Raw genomic sequence first — 17103 nt, 5'->3', positions numbered from 1 at the left:
GTTAGATTAATGTCTTAATTGATTTTGGATAATTAACATACTTGATTTTGATGATTGACGAAATGGTTTTGATAATGAATGGATAAAATTAAGTATTTATATATATATATATAATTGTTAGTCATATAAATTATATAAATATATACTTATATATCAACATCAACAGATGGGCGTCTTGGCAGACGTCGTCTAACTTCAGCAGATGGGCGTCTGGGCAGACGTTGTCTAACATCAGTAGATGGGTGTCTGGGCAGATGACGTCTAACTTCAGCAGTTAGGCGTTTGGGCAGACGTCGTCTAAGAAAATGGGCGTTTTAGCAGTTAAGAAGATGAGTAGCAGACCTCTAGACAGCTGGCAATAGAGCTCAACAAATGAATGACTTCCACATACGCCATAATTCAAATTGTCTGCGTTATACTATCTAGTACACCACGATCTCAAGAATATTTTTCTATTATACTATCCAGTACATCATGGATTGTACATCCAACGGAAAGAGGACACGTGTCCATAAAGAATATTTGATCGTTGCTACAATTCAGTATAAGAAGCAATTAGAGTACAACGACAAATTGTTGAAACTCTCTCTTTTGGAATCACCAGATTTCTAGAAGCTTGATTTCTTGAATCAACTTACTCTCTCTAGCTATTTTATTCTCAAGTGTATTCTATAATTCACTACGTGAAGCTGAAAGATAATTTACTGGACTACCTGATAGTCATTAACAGTGTGTTGTAAGTTGAACTGAGGGTGTTCTGTTCAACATCGTGTGTGCTAGGAGTTCAGAATACGCGGCCAATTAAGTCTTGGGTTTCTGAATGGGTTTGTGTAGTGTGTTTTATACCAATCAAAGTCTTTTAGTGAATATCCTTCCCGTTGAGGAAGAATGGGTGACGTAAAAGTTTTATCTCCGAACATCCATAAAACTTCTTGTATTCTTTTCTTTCCATCCATTACATTCGGTTAATTGACGCTTCAAATCCAACAAACTATTCTGCACTTAAATTCCTTTAAGAGTTTGTGAAGATTTGTGAAGAATAGAAACATATTTTAATCCCTCACAAGATTAACATCGAATCGAAGTTTGAAAGTTGTTAACTATAGTCAGATCCCCGTCTCTATAGTCAACATTAATCTTAACAAGTGGCATCAGAGTCAAGTTTTCTATTCTTAAACATTATCAGATTCCTGAATCATGTATCTTCAAAGAAAGGTTCATCCATTCACAAAAGAAAACTACAACAGATGGAAAGTGAGAATGCAAGTTCATCTATCTACCATAATAGATGATGATATGTGGTATGTCATCACTGATGGTTCAATAAAGATAATGAAGGATAGCTCCACCACTGACTCTAACGGTAATCCTATGATGAAGGAGAAACCGAGGTCAAAGTGGAACATTGAAGATAAGAGGAAGAACAACCTCGACAACATGGCAAAAGATATTCTCTACAAGACATTGGAGGATAACATGTTCAATAAAATTATCACATGCACCTCTGCCAAAGAAATTTGGGAGAGGCCGACTCAACTATGTGAGGGTAATAAGCAAACAAAATAAAACAAACTAATGGTTGTCACACAGTAGTTCGATAACATCAAGATGCGTCTCGAAGAGACGGTGACAGAATTTGATGAAAGATTCAGTAAAATTATCATTTCTCTCTCTACTTTGGGAAAGACTTGCAGCAACAGAGAGGTTGCAATCAAATTCATGCGTGCTTTGCCCATAGAGTGGAATATAAAAACGATGGCCATGAGGGAGTCTAAAGACCTCAACAAGATGGAGCTCTATGATTTTCTAGTCGATCTGAAGGACTACGAGTTTGAGATAAACTCTAGGAATGAAGAGGAGTCATCCACATCTTCCATCTCTACCAAGGCGCTAGTGACTGCTGAGGATCCACCTACCTCCAATGTTGTAAAGTTTACCGAGCAGATCAGCAACGATGCCATGGCTCTCTTTGTGAAGAAATTTGGCAAATTCATGAAGAAGAACAAGAAGGAGAAGAAGGCTCTCATGGCTGTTAAAAGCAAATCCAAGTGGGCCGACAGCGATTCAGACGATTCTTCATTAAGCGAGAGTGATGATGAAATCGTTACCTACTTCATGGAAGATGACGAATCTAAGGTACTTGATTTCTCATCTAAAGAATTTTCAAGAGATTAATTAATTACTACACTCAATGACATGGTCATTGAGTACAAGAAGTTGTTAGACTCTTTCAATAGTGTCAGACTCTTTCAATGAGATGAGATTGAAAAACTAATAACATATCTTCATCTCAAATTTCTGAACCAAAAGATTTTGAAAACAAAATGGCTGAGCTCTCATATGAGAATGAGAAGCTCAAGGAAAGATTCAAACACTTTCGTCTGAAAACCAATGTTTGACATATGTGGTTAGTTCTTGGACAAAATATGGGAATGCTCTCGAGCATCTGCTTAAGCAGCAAAGGCCCGCTGGACACAAGTCTGATTTGGGATATGCTAAGAGCAATCTAGCTGAATCCAGTAAAAAGTTAAATCATGTGAAAGGCAAGCTTAATCTCATAAGCTTTATCAAGAGAAGTTTAACGGATATTAGAATTAATCACAATCGTGATGACTTGACTTTAAAAGATGAAACTAAATATGTTAAGCCAACGTCAATTTGGTTGAAATCCAAGAAAAGGGCAGCCAGCTGACCTGATAATCAAAAACTTGACAGAAAGTTCAAAGGTTTTATCAAAAATCATCTTCTGAAGTCAAGGGATCATCAGCTAGTAGAAAGAATTATGCCCAGCTTAAAACATACACACAAAATGGGAGATCCATAAGAATAATTTAAGTATGGATCCCCAAAGGGCTAATCCACCATGGACCCAAGTAATTTTAGGTACCAACGTTGTAAATAATAATAAGTGCAGGTAGAACAGGACAACAACGTGGAAGATTAAGTATGGCATATGGAAAGTGGCTGCTCTAGGCATATGATAAGCAACAACTAGCTACTGACGGACACATCTTCATGAAGCCACTTCCCGAGTCTAAGTTTTTTTTTACCTTAGAAATATTTTAGGATGATTAGATTACACTAATGCCTAAACTGATTAAGGTATGAACTCACCTGGTTTTGATTAAATAATAAAAAGGGAGAAATTGTTGAATTGTGATTAAGTGATGAACTCACCTAATTTTGATAATTTAGTTTAAATAATCAAAAAGGGAGAAATTGTTGAATTGTGATTAAGTGATGAACTCGCCTGATTTTGATAATTTAGTTTAAATAATTAAAAAGAGAGAAATTGTTGAATTGTGATTAAGTGATGAACTCGCCTAATTTTGATAATTTAGTTTAAATAATTAAAAAGAGAAATTGTTGAACTGTGATTAATTGATGAACTCACCTGGTTTTGATAATTTAGTTTAAATAATTAAAAATAAAGAAATTGTTGAATTGTGTTTAAATCATGAACTCAGCTAGTCTCTTCTAATTAATTTTCCCTACTAATTTTATATAAATATATTATATTTCATTTTCATATATTTTTTAAAATTTTCCTAACTAATTCTTTTTATCTAATCATATAAAATATAAATTTTATCATCAATAAATTTTATATTTATATATAATATTACATATTTATTTATTTATATGTATATATAAATAATTTTTTTTATAAATACATTAGCCTTATAAAATAAATATAATAATACTATATTTTTTAGAAAAACGACTTATTATCATTTCATTAAAAAAAAATTAAAAGAGGGAAAATGAGTTTCAAGGAAAAAAATAAAGCTAGACCCTAACTTTATTGAAAATATTAACTGAGTTTTAAACAAATAACAAAACAAATAAAATAACAAATAATTGAATTACAATCAAGTCAATTATTTATATATATAAAATAAAATTATTAGTCTTTTTTTTAAATTTTTTTTATTCAGATTTATAATAATAGTAAATAAAATCATTGAATTATTATTTTATTTTTTATAATCTTGATTATTACGGTATTATTGGATTTGATTATTTTTGTATTAAATGATCTTTGTTGTTGAAGGAATGAGTTATTGTAATATCTAAGTATTATCTATTAAAGAGACCAAATAATTTTAAAATAATCAATGTTGATATAGGAAGAACACAAATATATATAGTCCAAAAAAATAAATATGAAATTAAAATAATCAAATGTCAAATACTAACTTATGAATAGATGAATGAAGAAAAATAGATAAATAGAAGAAAAAATTAATTAATTAATTAAAAAAATAAAGAGATAAATTAATTAATTAATAAAAAGAATGAAAGAGAGAAAAAATAATATTTAATTAATAAATATAAAAATTTAAAAAAAAAAATCACTCTATTTACTCCTAGAGGTTAAATTAATATGTATATTTAAATGAATTTTTATTAATTTATACGATCTAATTTAGCTAGTTATACCAATATTTAAAATTTTAAAGGTGTACAACAAACTCCCTCCATAATTATTTGAACTAGGAAAATTTTCGTGCGATGCACACGGATAAGAATAAAAATAAATTAAATTAAAAAAATTATAATAATATTTATTCAATATTTAAAATCATTAAAATAAAAAATATAATGCTCTCATTTAACATTTTATTCACTTCGATAAAACAACTTATTTTCTCACATGTTTCATCACATATTTTTTCCGAATGAATCTCTCATTTCGTGACTATACACTTTCACTTTGTCAATCAAATATTTGATTCAGATTTTTTAATAATTAGCATCGTGACCTCACACTTTGATCAATTAAATATTTGATTCATATTTCTTTAATCACTTTCAAATGATACCGGTCTATTATCCCTCGACAAACCACATCTCAATCACATTTGGTTAAATGTTGTACTTGTTTTTGTTAGGTTGCAAGTTCGAAACCTACAAATAACATTTTTAAATTTATTTTTAACCGTTTTAAGTTTATGGGCGGGTCAACCCACAATCCGACCCAAGTATCCATTTACTCTCACATAAATATCCAAAATAACCACAGCTCTCGACCCGGCAATCCGGACACTTTAAAAATTAAGCATCATTATATATATATATATATATATATATATATATATATATATATATATATATATATATATATATATATATATATATATATATAGATTAGTTAGTTAAAAATTTGAATTTTTATTGTTAAAATGTCCAGCGTTCATCAAATTTGGTGTTAAATCTTAAATATAAAGTGTTGTTAGCCTAGTTGGTTAAAGGGTTGTACTTGTTTTTATTAGGTTGTAAGTTCGAAACCTACAAATAACATTTTTAAATTTATTTTTAATCGTTTTAAGTTTATGGGCGGGTCAACCCACAATCCGACCCAAGTATCCATTTACTCTCACATAAATATCCAAATTAACCACAGTTCTCGACCCGGCAATCCGGACACTTTAAAAATTAAGCATCATTATATATATATATATATATAGATTAGTTAGTTAAAAAATTGAACTTTTATTGTTAAAATGTCTCGCGTTTATCAAATTTGGTGTTGAATCTTAAATATAAAGTGTTGTTAGCCTAGTTGGTTGAAGGGTTGTATTTGTTTTGTTAGGTTGCAAGTTCGAAACCTACAAATAACATTTTTAAATTTATTTTTAACCGTTTTAAGTTTATGGGCGGGTCAACCCACAATCCGACCCAAGTATACATTTACTCTCACATAAATATCCAAATTAACTACAGCTCTCGACCCGGTAATCCAGACACTTTAAAAATTAAGCATCATTATATATATATATATATATATATATATATTAGTTAGTTAAAAATTTGAACTTTTATTGTTAAAATGTTTCGCGTTCATCAAATTTGGTGTTGAATTTTAAATATAAAGTGTTGTTAGTCTAGTTGGTTAAAGGGTTGTACTTGTTTTGTTAGGTTGTAAGTTCAAAACCTACAAATAATATTTTTAAATTTATTTTTAACCGTTTTAAGTTTATGGGCGGGTCAACCCACAATCTGACCCAAGTATCCATTTACTCTTACATAAATATCCAAATTAACCACAACTCTCGACCCGGCAATCCGGACACTTTAAAAATTAAGTATCATTATATATATATAGATTTCTCTCACCTAATTTATTTTTTATTAGGCAAATTATCTGAATAGCCCTTTAATTACTTTAATTGCTCATTTTTAGTCCTCAAAATAATTTTTAAAACAAATCGCTCATTCAACTTTTGGAAAGGTCACCAATAACCCTTACATCAACTTTTTGGTTAAACATAACTTGTTAAGCTTAAAATATTTTTTTATATATATTTTTTTATATTTATATATATAATTATTAAATTGCATATATTTATATATATATATATATTATTTATTTTTATCTATACAGATATATCTATAAACAAAGTTTAAAAATAATTTATATATATTATTTTTAATTATTAATTTATATATATATATATATATATATAAATTTATATATTATATATTTTAAAAAATAATTTGAGGGTTAAAAGTAATGGTGACATTCCAACTACTTAATTAACCCTCAAATTATTTTTTAAAATATATATTATATAAATATTATATATAAATTAATGATTAAAAATATTATATATAATTATATATATATATATTATATAAATTATTTTAAACTTTATTTTATATGGATATAATTATTTATAGATAAAAATAAATAATATATATCATATAAAAGATTTAATAATTATAAAAATATAAAAATTAATAATAAAAGATATATATAAATATATTCTATATAAGCGATAGTAATAATTATATATATATATATATATATATATAATTATATATATATATATATATATATAATAATGATTAAAGATAATATATAAAAAATAATAATATTTTAAGTTTAAATTCTTATATTTAAACAAAAAGTTTCGAAATTTGTTGATAATCTTTCTAAATGTTGAAAAGGTAATTTGTTTTAAAAATTAATTTGAGAGTTAAAGTAAGTGAGGGAGTAATTACATGGCCATCTAGATAATTTGTTAAAATATATATATAATATAAAAAATAAGATTAAAGATAATATATAAAAAAAAACATTTTAAGTTTAAGTAGTACTTATATTTAACAAAATAGTTGACGGAGGACAATTGCTTACATTTTTAAAAGTTGAAGGAACAATTTGTTTTAAAAATTAATTTGAGGAATAAAAGTTAACTATCGGAGTAATTAGATGGCCACCCAGATAATCTTTTTTATTTTCTCGCTTATATATATTATAATTTTTTTATCTTTTCTATTTAATTTTCATCATTAATTTTACATAAATATATTTTATCATTTTTCATATATTTTTTTAAAATTTCTTAATTAATTTTTTTCTATTATCATATAAAATATATATTTTTCATCAATAATTTTTATATTTATATTTAGAGTTTTTTAGGAGTATCACTGAGATTCAGTGGTGATTGGTGCGACTAATATATAGGCCTACATAATTGAGTTAAAGCGTTAAATTTTCACATATTATTTATAATGTTATTATTATAATTCTTTCTTAGATTTACGAGAATAACTTTTTAAATAATATTTTTTATTTTTTGTTTTTAATTTTATTATTTTATTATTTTCTTTTTATGTAATGTTTTTTTAGTTTTGTTTAAACGATTTTCATATATTTATATATAATATTACTATTTATTTTATTTATATATATATATATATATATATAAACAACATTTTTATCATTTTTTTTCTTAATTTATTTTTACTTTCTCCCTCTTATATATATTATATAAATTCTTTTTTCACCTATTTATTTTTTAAATTATTAATTTTATATAAATATATTTTATCCATTTTTATATTTTTTTAAAATTTTCTAGTTAATATATTTTTTTAATTTTCTAATTAATATTTTTTCTCTATCATATAAAAATATATTTTCTTATCAATATTTTTTATATTTATATATAATATTACATAATTTCATTTTTATATATATATATATATATATGAACACATTTTTTTTATAAATGCATTTATCTTATAAAATAAATATAATAAAATTATATATTTATTTTTATATATATAAATAAATAAAATTATAGTTTTGACCCATTTTCTCATTTAGCTAAATCTATGATTTATCATTTAATGAAATTTATCTTATAAAATCTATAATAATAACTATTTTTTCTTTCTTTATTTATTTACATTCTTATTATATATTATTTGATTCGTCTCTTTTATATATATATATATATATATATATATATATATATATATATATATATTTATATATATATATAATATATATTTATATATTAACTAATCATATTAATTTTCTTATCAATAATTTTTATATTTATTTATATATATATATATATATATATATATATATATATATATATATATAAAATAACACTAATAAAAACTATATTAACAAAAAAAATTATAAATACAGTTACCTTTTATATATATTTAATATATATATATATATATATTAAATATTTTCTCTTAGAATAATTTTTTGATTAATATAAAGATTTACTAATTGGTAATATATATTACATACAAAATAAATATAGTTACACAAAATTATAAAATTATTACAACAATCTCAAGTGTTTTAACGATTAACATGTTAAGACATATGTTTATCTTATAAAGTGTTTCTCTATGGTTTATAACTAATTTATAATCATTCCAACTTAAAAAAAAACAATTAATATATACTAGTGAAAAATGAGGTTTTGGTAACGAATGTTAGTAACAGCGCTATAGTGCCTTTACTGAAAGTTTTTATTAGTCACGGTTTAATATATCCGTTACTGATATCAAGATATTAGTAACGATCATTTAAAACCGTTACTGATAAAGATTTTCAGTAACGGTCATAAAGAATAGCCTTAACAGACACTAGTGTTTTTATTCTTCTTTTTCGAAATGAGAATATCAGTAACGGTTTTAAGAATAATCGTTATTGATATGCATTTATTTAAAAATTTCACAAGATGTATCAGTAACGGTTTTCGAAAATCCGTACTGATGCATATATTTGTAACGGTTATACTAAAATCGTTACTGATATTTCTTATGTTATTTCGTCTTCACAAGGGGTATCAGTAATGGTTATCCTTAAAACCATACTGATATACATTTATTTTAAATATTTCATAAGAGGTATCAATAACGGTTTTCGAAAGCCCTTACTGATACATACATTTGTAACGGTTATACTAAAAATATTACTGATATCTTTTATGTTATTTTGTCTTCACAAGGGGTATCAGTAACGATTATTCTTAAAAACTATTACTGATATACATTCATTTTAAATATTTCACAAGAGGTATCAGTAACGGTTTTTTAAAGTCTTACTGATACATACATTTGTAACGGTTATCCTAAAAATCGTTACTAATACTGATTAAATATTTGTAATAGTTACTCTAAAACCGTTACAAATACCTTAATAAAACCTGATTACACCGTCTTCTTTCTTTTTTCTTTTTTTCTTTTTTCATTCTCTTCTTTTCTTCTCCGCTCCCGTTCCTCTCTCCATCGATGTTTTCTTTCACTGTTGATGTTGTCGTCGTTCATAATATTAGACTACTGTCATCGCCGCTCTCCGTCGCTGATTTCAATATCACACTAGCTACGGTTAGAACTCCAGACTCATATCTCTTAGGTCTATATCATCATGTTCGCTCCTCATAGTGCTGTTAGAACTCCGGACTTATGTCCATTCTCTTTTATGCTTCATATCTGATTACAGCGAGTCTTTGTCTGATTCAATTATTTTAGTTGTTTTGTTTGTACTGGTTGTGATTCTCTTGGCCTGAAGTTGATTTGTGCTACTGATTCTATTCCGAATTTGATTTGTTAGTATAGTGTACAGTTATGTCTGATTTTCTTATACTTGGTGATTTTCATTTTTGAAAGACTTTGTTTACATAGTATTTGCTGTGTGATTGGTTTTACCTTAACGTGACTTCTGTTGAGATTTGGTATCTTCAGCCTACTAGTAAACTTTTTTATATTTTATTTATGTTCAAATTTTAGGGAATTTGTAATTTCTCCCATTGTTGGATACTTTTTAGCGATCATTGGTGAATGATTCTTTTATCCTTCTTTATTTGATGTGTAGGCCGAGCAAGACTCTGATGAAGTTTATGCTCAAGTTACTTTAATGTCGGAGCAAGATATAAGACCTAAGCAACTAGCTCCTAGATGTATTTAATGTTGACATCGTTAAACTGAAGTGTACACTGCTTTATATTGTTTAAATAGCCTCATGAGCCTAAATCCCTAATTGAGTCCCATTAAACTTCCAAGGTCTACGGTCCATTCATTCACAAAGGTTTTAACTGCATCAGACACGAGTACTCATGGGGGATTTTTAGTCCTTAGAAAGCATGCTACCGAATGTCTCCCTCCCTTGGTTAGTAACTTCCTTTCATCTCTCATTTTATGCAATTCATGTTTTTTGGATTCTTTACTGATTGATCAGATTCATTTAGGACATGACCCAACAAACACCAACACAAGAACTGGTAGCCAAAAACCTTCATGGCATGGAATGACAATTTAAGCATATCTATCGAGGTTATCATTTTCACTTGTTATTTTCATGTTCATCTTGTATTGTTTAAAGCCTTCAAGGGATGGCTTGTTATTACTTTTGATATTGAAATTGTGTGTTTTTGCTTAATTAATAATTTGTAGGTCAACTTAGGAGGCACTTACTGACAACATATTGAAGTACCTTTGTCACCTCTAAGAGATTAGTTTCTGGAGATACTTTTGTTTTCCTGAGCTATTTCTCTATTTTAGAATTGCCTTTCTTCTTGACTATATTCAATTATGTCTTATTATAAAATGGTTAATTCCCTACTTCAGGGCAGAAAATGGTGAATTACGTGTTGGTGTTAGACATAGTGCTCGTCAACAGAGTTCTCAAAGGGATAACAATCAATACAAGAGCGTGATTTATGGTTTATGTGGATTGATGAATTGTGGATTTATGATTGTGGTTTTTGGATTATGATTGTGGTTTTTGGATTATGATTGTGGTTTTTGGATTATGATTGTGGTCTTTAGATTGATGATTGTGGTTTTTGGAATATATTAATGGTTTTGTAAAATGGATAATTATTATTGTTTATATAGGTACAAATATGAAATATTAAAAAAAACGATTATATTTTTTAATAATGATATTAAACATAAGAAAACCATTACTAATAATATATCATTAACGATTTTATAAATAAGAAAATCGTTACTAGTAATATATCACTAACGGTTTTATAATTAACAAAATCATTACTAGTAATGCTTTATCTATAACGGTTTAACCTTGGCTAAAACTGTTACTGTTGTTGTTAGAGGAGTATCAATAACGACTTTCAAAAGTCGTTACTGATACTAGAAAAGTATCGGTAACGCTCGTTTCTATAACGAATGGTAACAGTTTTATTTGCCGTTACAGAATGTTATCAGTAAGGACTTTTGAGGCTTTCAGTAACGGTTTTCTCCCTTACTGATACCCTCTTTTCTACCCGTGACAATTATACAGACTAGAAGAAAAACTAAAATATAAATATACTAAATGCACAAATCTTTCATTTACATCGTCCATATTTGTGAAGATAAAGGCGAAGTTCTTGATGTGATTCTCGTGGTTCTCTAATATACAAACTGCACAAAATAACTAGAAATGATGTCTATTACCATTATATTAACATGACAGTGGTATTAAGAATGTGAGATTCTCCTTAAAAATAGATAGAAAAAATCTCCATAAAAATGGATATGCAAAAGATGAAATGTACTTAAGAGTCTAATTTACAATAATTTATAACTAAACAAATATGAAGATAGCAGGATACAAGAGGAAGCAAATTGGTTATGCAAATATTGCAAGATACAAGATGAAGTGTACTCTTACGTGAGGGTTTAAATGATAACGTGAGATACTAGGTTTTTTCAAATCTATCTTACAACCAACTATATTTGCTTAAGGTTCTAAAACATATTTCATACATAAATTTAGGGTCTAATTAAGTTTTTTTCCACAAGAGTTCAAAAATTCATAAGAATATATAAATGGTAATCAACAATTATTTTTCTTTAGATGGAATTAAAATATATTCTTTCAAATCAATACATGAGGCGAAAGAACCATGAAAGAATAAATGTCATGATGTGTGGTCGGTCGCAAAAGAAGAACCGTCGAGGAAGAAATGTTTTGTTGTGGTCGGTTGCGGAAGAAAAATATTTGGCGAAAATCAATAAATGATAGAAGAACAACTGTGGAAGGAGATTGAAAGTTGGGTGGGAAGAATAAATGAAGTTGAGAGGGTTTTGTTTGTTTGAGATCGCGTGGAAGAACAAGAGTGGAAAAGAAGAACAAACCTGTTTGTTTGATGTTAAAAAAATAAAGTTTTGTTTGTTTGATGTTAAAAAATAAATAAATTACCTGTGACAATAACGTTAAATAAGTTAATGGGAGTTCTAAATATACTTAAATAATGTAAAAAAAAAGTTTTTTAAATGTTAAATAGTTAGGAGTGTCCTAAATTCGATAAAACTCGTCAATTACTCTCTAAATTTGTCATTTATTCATATATATATATATATATATATATATATATATATATAGGGGCGGAGCCAGGATAAAAAATTACCTGGGGCTGACTCCAACTTGCATCTTAGATTTAACTTTCTATATTCCGTTTTTTTTTCAATAAAATTTCCACGATTATTCAAAGATGGAGACTCGTCATGCCCTCTTAATGCACACGTTTGCAAAGTGAGCCACCGAATGTTTTCAATAGTTGTTGTAAGCCGTAATCTGTTATTTTGTTTTTCATTTAAATACTATGCATTCAGTACTTTGTCAATATGATAAGGATATTCATTAGATTATCAAGATATTCAACTGCCCTATTATGTGGTGAAATATTACATCCTATATTATAACAAAAGAGCATCTATCCCCATCATTAACTCACTTTCAATATTTGAATTCATCTATTGTAAATGTAGGTTTTTGGGGTTGCTTATGTTCAAACAAGAAACATGGAAAACAAAAAGAAACATCTTTCAAAGGAGAGTATTTTAACCAAGTAAATTTCTTAAACCAATGACTTTAGAACCGTCGATTTTGATTTCCAAATTTGGTCGGCGGGTACTCATCCTTAATAGGTTGATATGACCCCATCTTATATAAGCTCGTCTAATTTCATCCATTTTATTAAATGAATATTTCCATATCGAAATACGTAATGCTGAATCAAGTTTAAAATTAAGAAATATAAAACACTATTATTATTTTAATTTTTATATTTTACCCTTATAAATAATTTGTATTATTAATTATATTAAAATAAATAAAAAATAATGTATAATTATAATATAAATATAATTTTCAAATAAATAATATTTCTATTATTATTTTAATTTTTATATTTTACCTTTATAAATAATTTGTATTATTAATTATATTAAAATAAATAAAAAATAATGTATAATTATAATATAAATATAATTTTCAAATAAATAATATTATTATATGATTTACATTATTTTATATATAATTTTTTATATTTTATTTATATAAATAAATCTTATTTATATATTAATTAAAATTTATAGATTATTATAAATATTTGTATATTAGAAAATATTGTTAGTATAAAATAAAATAATTATGAATTAATTTATAGATAAAAATTATATTTTAAAATATAATAAATTAAAGTTATTTATATATTAGAAAATATTGTTGGTATAAAAAGGTGAGGCTAGGGATTGATCCCTAGACCTCATGTTCAAAGTTCAATCCTTTAGCCAACTGGGCTGAGAGTCATTTGTCAAATAAATATATAAAATATTTTGTTTTAATATTTTAATTTAGGTGGGGCTGGAGCCCACCCTAGCCCATGTGTGGCTCCGCCTAATATATATAAACTTTTTATTGAAAGAACATTACAAAGAAGGGGTGTAGGGATAGAGAAAACCCTAAACCAGAAAATAAATAGACAACAATTGACCTATCGTACCAGTAAAATCAAAGAGGAATGTGAAAAAAAAACATAATCCAGAAAATAAATAAATAAATGTCAATAAGATTAAATAATTCTCCACGTCCAAAATCTTCTTTTCATAATAGAAGCAAAAACCTGACACATTAGATTCTTCTAAAGTCGTAGGTTTTCCCATGTAAAGTTTTACGGTTCGTTTTTTTTTTAATCTTCACCACGTGATAATAACGATATGTATATTTTCAATCGTTCGCGATATTATCATTCGTTCTTTTGCTCACTTGTCCTTTCCTCGGAGAAGGAGGATATGATTGATGTTTTGGTTGGCTCTTCATAAAGTTCATTTAATCTAGATTTATCTCTATATAATTAATTGAATATATTTAAATAATCTTATATGATTTAATTCAATAAAAAAAAAAATACATTCTTTACATATTAAGCTAAGCATGTTTATTAGGTTCCAAATCAAAAAAAGACGTCAGTGCAAAGCAAAGAGGGTTAAAGTTAAAATACATTTTAGTATCTAATTGGTCATCATATATATAATTAAGTTGAAGTGAGGACCTGTTTAGTAAATATAAATAGTTTAAGGACTAAAGTCAAACTTTCTACTTAGTATATATAGAAGCAAAATAATGTAATTCATTAGTTTTTCAAATAAAATAAAGATTGACAGAAGAATGCGAAGGAGAAGAGTTCCAATTCTTTTGATATCAAGATGCAGTAGGAAATAAGCAATCAGTCCAAATTACAAGCAAGCTTGATAAGCTATTGGTTTAACATAAAAGGATTATTACAATTCTTTTGTATTTATTTGTCATGAGTTCAAATTGACATAAAAGGATTATTATTTATTTATTACAAGCTTGATAAGCTAGCTATTGGTTTAACATTTCATGATTTCTTGCATGGAATGAGACGGTAACCACACAAGTCTTTGTTTCCCACGAATGCGCTTATAGGAAAATGATTCAACGGCTTCCCAAAAGGAATTTCTCCTTCCAATTGATTATATGACAAGTCGAACTCTTGCAGTCTGTTCAGATTCAGGAAACTTTTCGGCACTTCTCCCGTGAACTGGTTCTTCTCCAGCAAGACTGACACCAACTTGCTTACATTTCCCAGAACTTGTGGCAGACGAGAACCCAACTGGTTGTAGCTCAAATCCAAACGTTCTAGTGATTTCATGATTCCAATGGAATCTGGTACGCCACCACTTAACTTGTTACGTGATAGATTCAGATTTCGTATATTTTTCCCTGACGATCCTTTTCCTAGTGTTCCAATCCCGCCAGAGAATTGATTGTCTGAAAGATCTAAATTCCACATCTTGTCATTCAATTCCTGAAACACGTCTATACTCCCAGTCAGCCTATTTGAATGAAGATCAAGCTCTCCCAAGCTGTTCAGCCGTAGAACTGAAGCGGGTATCCCTGAATCCAGCGAATTCCTTGACAAATTCAGAGAGTAGAGATTACGAAAGCTCCCTAGCCATTCTGGTATAGGTCCGGTTAAATTGTTGACTGATAGGTCAAGGTTCCCTAATAAATAATTGCCGACAGGATTCACGATTTCTGGGATTGGACCATTGAAATTATTTCCAGCTAGGTTGAGTCTTCTAATTGATTTCATTTCTGGGATGGAGGAAATATTTAAAGCATTAAATGACAGATCGAGAATTTCAAGATCTGGAATCAAAGAGATCTCCTTGGGCAAAGGACCCTTGATGGAGTTATGGGGAACACTTAAAACTAATAACTCTTTCATTTGGCCAATGGATCCAGGTAAATTACCTGATAAACTGTTTCCACCTAGATACAGATCAGTCACAGATGAGAGATTACCGAAGCTGGAAGGAATAGGACCGTGGAGCTTGTTATTGTCTAGGTGCAGTCTCTTAAGTGAGGTTAACGATCCAAAGGTGGAAGGTATTTGTCCATTGAGTTGGTTATTATTCAGATGCAGGTAGTGTAGAGATGGCAATGGCTTATTATTATTATAGAAAGAAGGAAACGTTGGGATATTTCCTTCTAGGTGATTAAATCCTAAATACAGGAGTGTAAGGGCAGTTAAGTTAGCTATTGAAATTGGGATCTTCCCGCTTAATATATTATTCGAAAGGTCAAGCTCTTTTATAGCTCGCAAGTTACCAATCTCATTTGGTATAGGACCGGACAGAACATTTTCTCCGAGATCCAGTGTCTCCAGATTCGTCAACTCAAATACAGCATCAGGTAATTCCCCAGAAATTTTATTCGCGTGTAAAACTAGTTTTTTCAGTTTTTTCAAATTACCGATGCTTGTAGGCAGAGTTCCAGATAAGCTATTTGTGTTGAGATATACTTCTTCGAGTTTAGTTAACTTACCGAAATTTTCTGGAATAGGGCCGGTTAGCCTGTTGTTTCCCAGGTCCAACTTTCTGAGCGATGAAAGCTTACAGATTTCTTGTGGGATGTTTCCTCCCAGATTGATGGATGAACTGAGATCAAGAACTTCAAGATTTGTGAGTAGAGCTATGGAAGGGGTAATCTCACCAACCATTGATGTAAAAAAAGTAGCAGTGTGAACATTATTTGTCTGCGGAAGGTTCACTTGCGACACTCTGCCCGTCTCATTGTTGCAAACGATGCCGATCCATTTGCAGCAGTCGAGTCCAGTCCAAGCCTTTAGTCGGTCTGAGCTATCGAATTTGATCCCAGCCTTGAACTCGGTTAGTCCTTTCAGGTCCATTTCGTGGCATGCTTTGATATGACTCCCCGTATCCTCCGATACTCCGTAGGACTCGAAAGACAGCAGCAGTTGAAGAAGAAAAAGAAGAACAAACAATGATCTGCAGACCATTTTCATTTTTTTACTATATGAACTGGTTAGTACTGATCCCTCTTCCTTTCTCTGTTATATATATATATATATATATAGTAGTTTGGGTCAAAGATCTCAAATATATAGAAGATTTCTTTTTTTAGTTAATCGATTTTTCTTTTGAATTCGGTTATTTTGTTTTCCTTTACAATAACCCAAGATCAAACTAGCTCTAAAACAACAACAATAAACTTTT

At 28.2% G+C, this 17103-nt stretch overlaps 1 protein-coding gene across 1 annotated transcript; it reads right to left on the bottom strand.

Annotated features, from left to right (window-relative positions):
* Positions 1 to 14939: 14939 nt before the first annotated feature.
* LOC124934696 (LRR receptor-like serine/threonine-protein kinase SIK1) lies at positions 14940 to 16886 on the bottom strand. Its single transcript, XM_047475215.1, has one exon. The coding sequence runs from the start codon at positions 16884 to 16886 to the stop codon at positions 14940 to 14942; it is 1947 nt and encodes a 648-aa protein (XP_047331171.1).
* Between the last annotated feature and the right edge of the window lie 217 nt (positions 16887 to 17103).

Source organism: Impatiens glandulifera, chromosome 4 (assembly GCF_907164915.1).
Source record: "Impatiens glandulifera chromosome 4, dImpGla2.1, whole genome shotgun sequence".
NCBI lineage: Eukaryota > Viridiplantae > Streptophyta > Magnoliopsida > Ericales > Balsaminaceae > Impatiens > Impatiens glandulifera.
This window is presented reverse-complemented; position numbering and strand designations above follow the sequence as displayed.

Coding starts and splice junctions, on each gene's coding strand:
- LOC124934696 (XM_047475215.1), bottom strand. CDS start 16,886: ATGGTCTGCAGATCATTGTTTGTTCTTCTTTTTCTTCTTCAACTGCTG.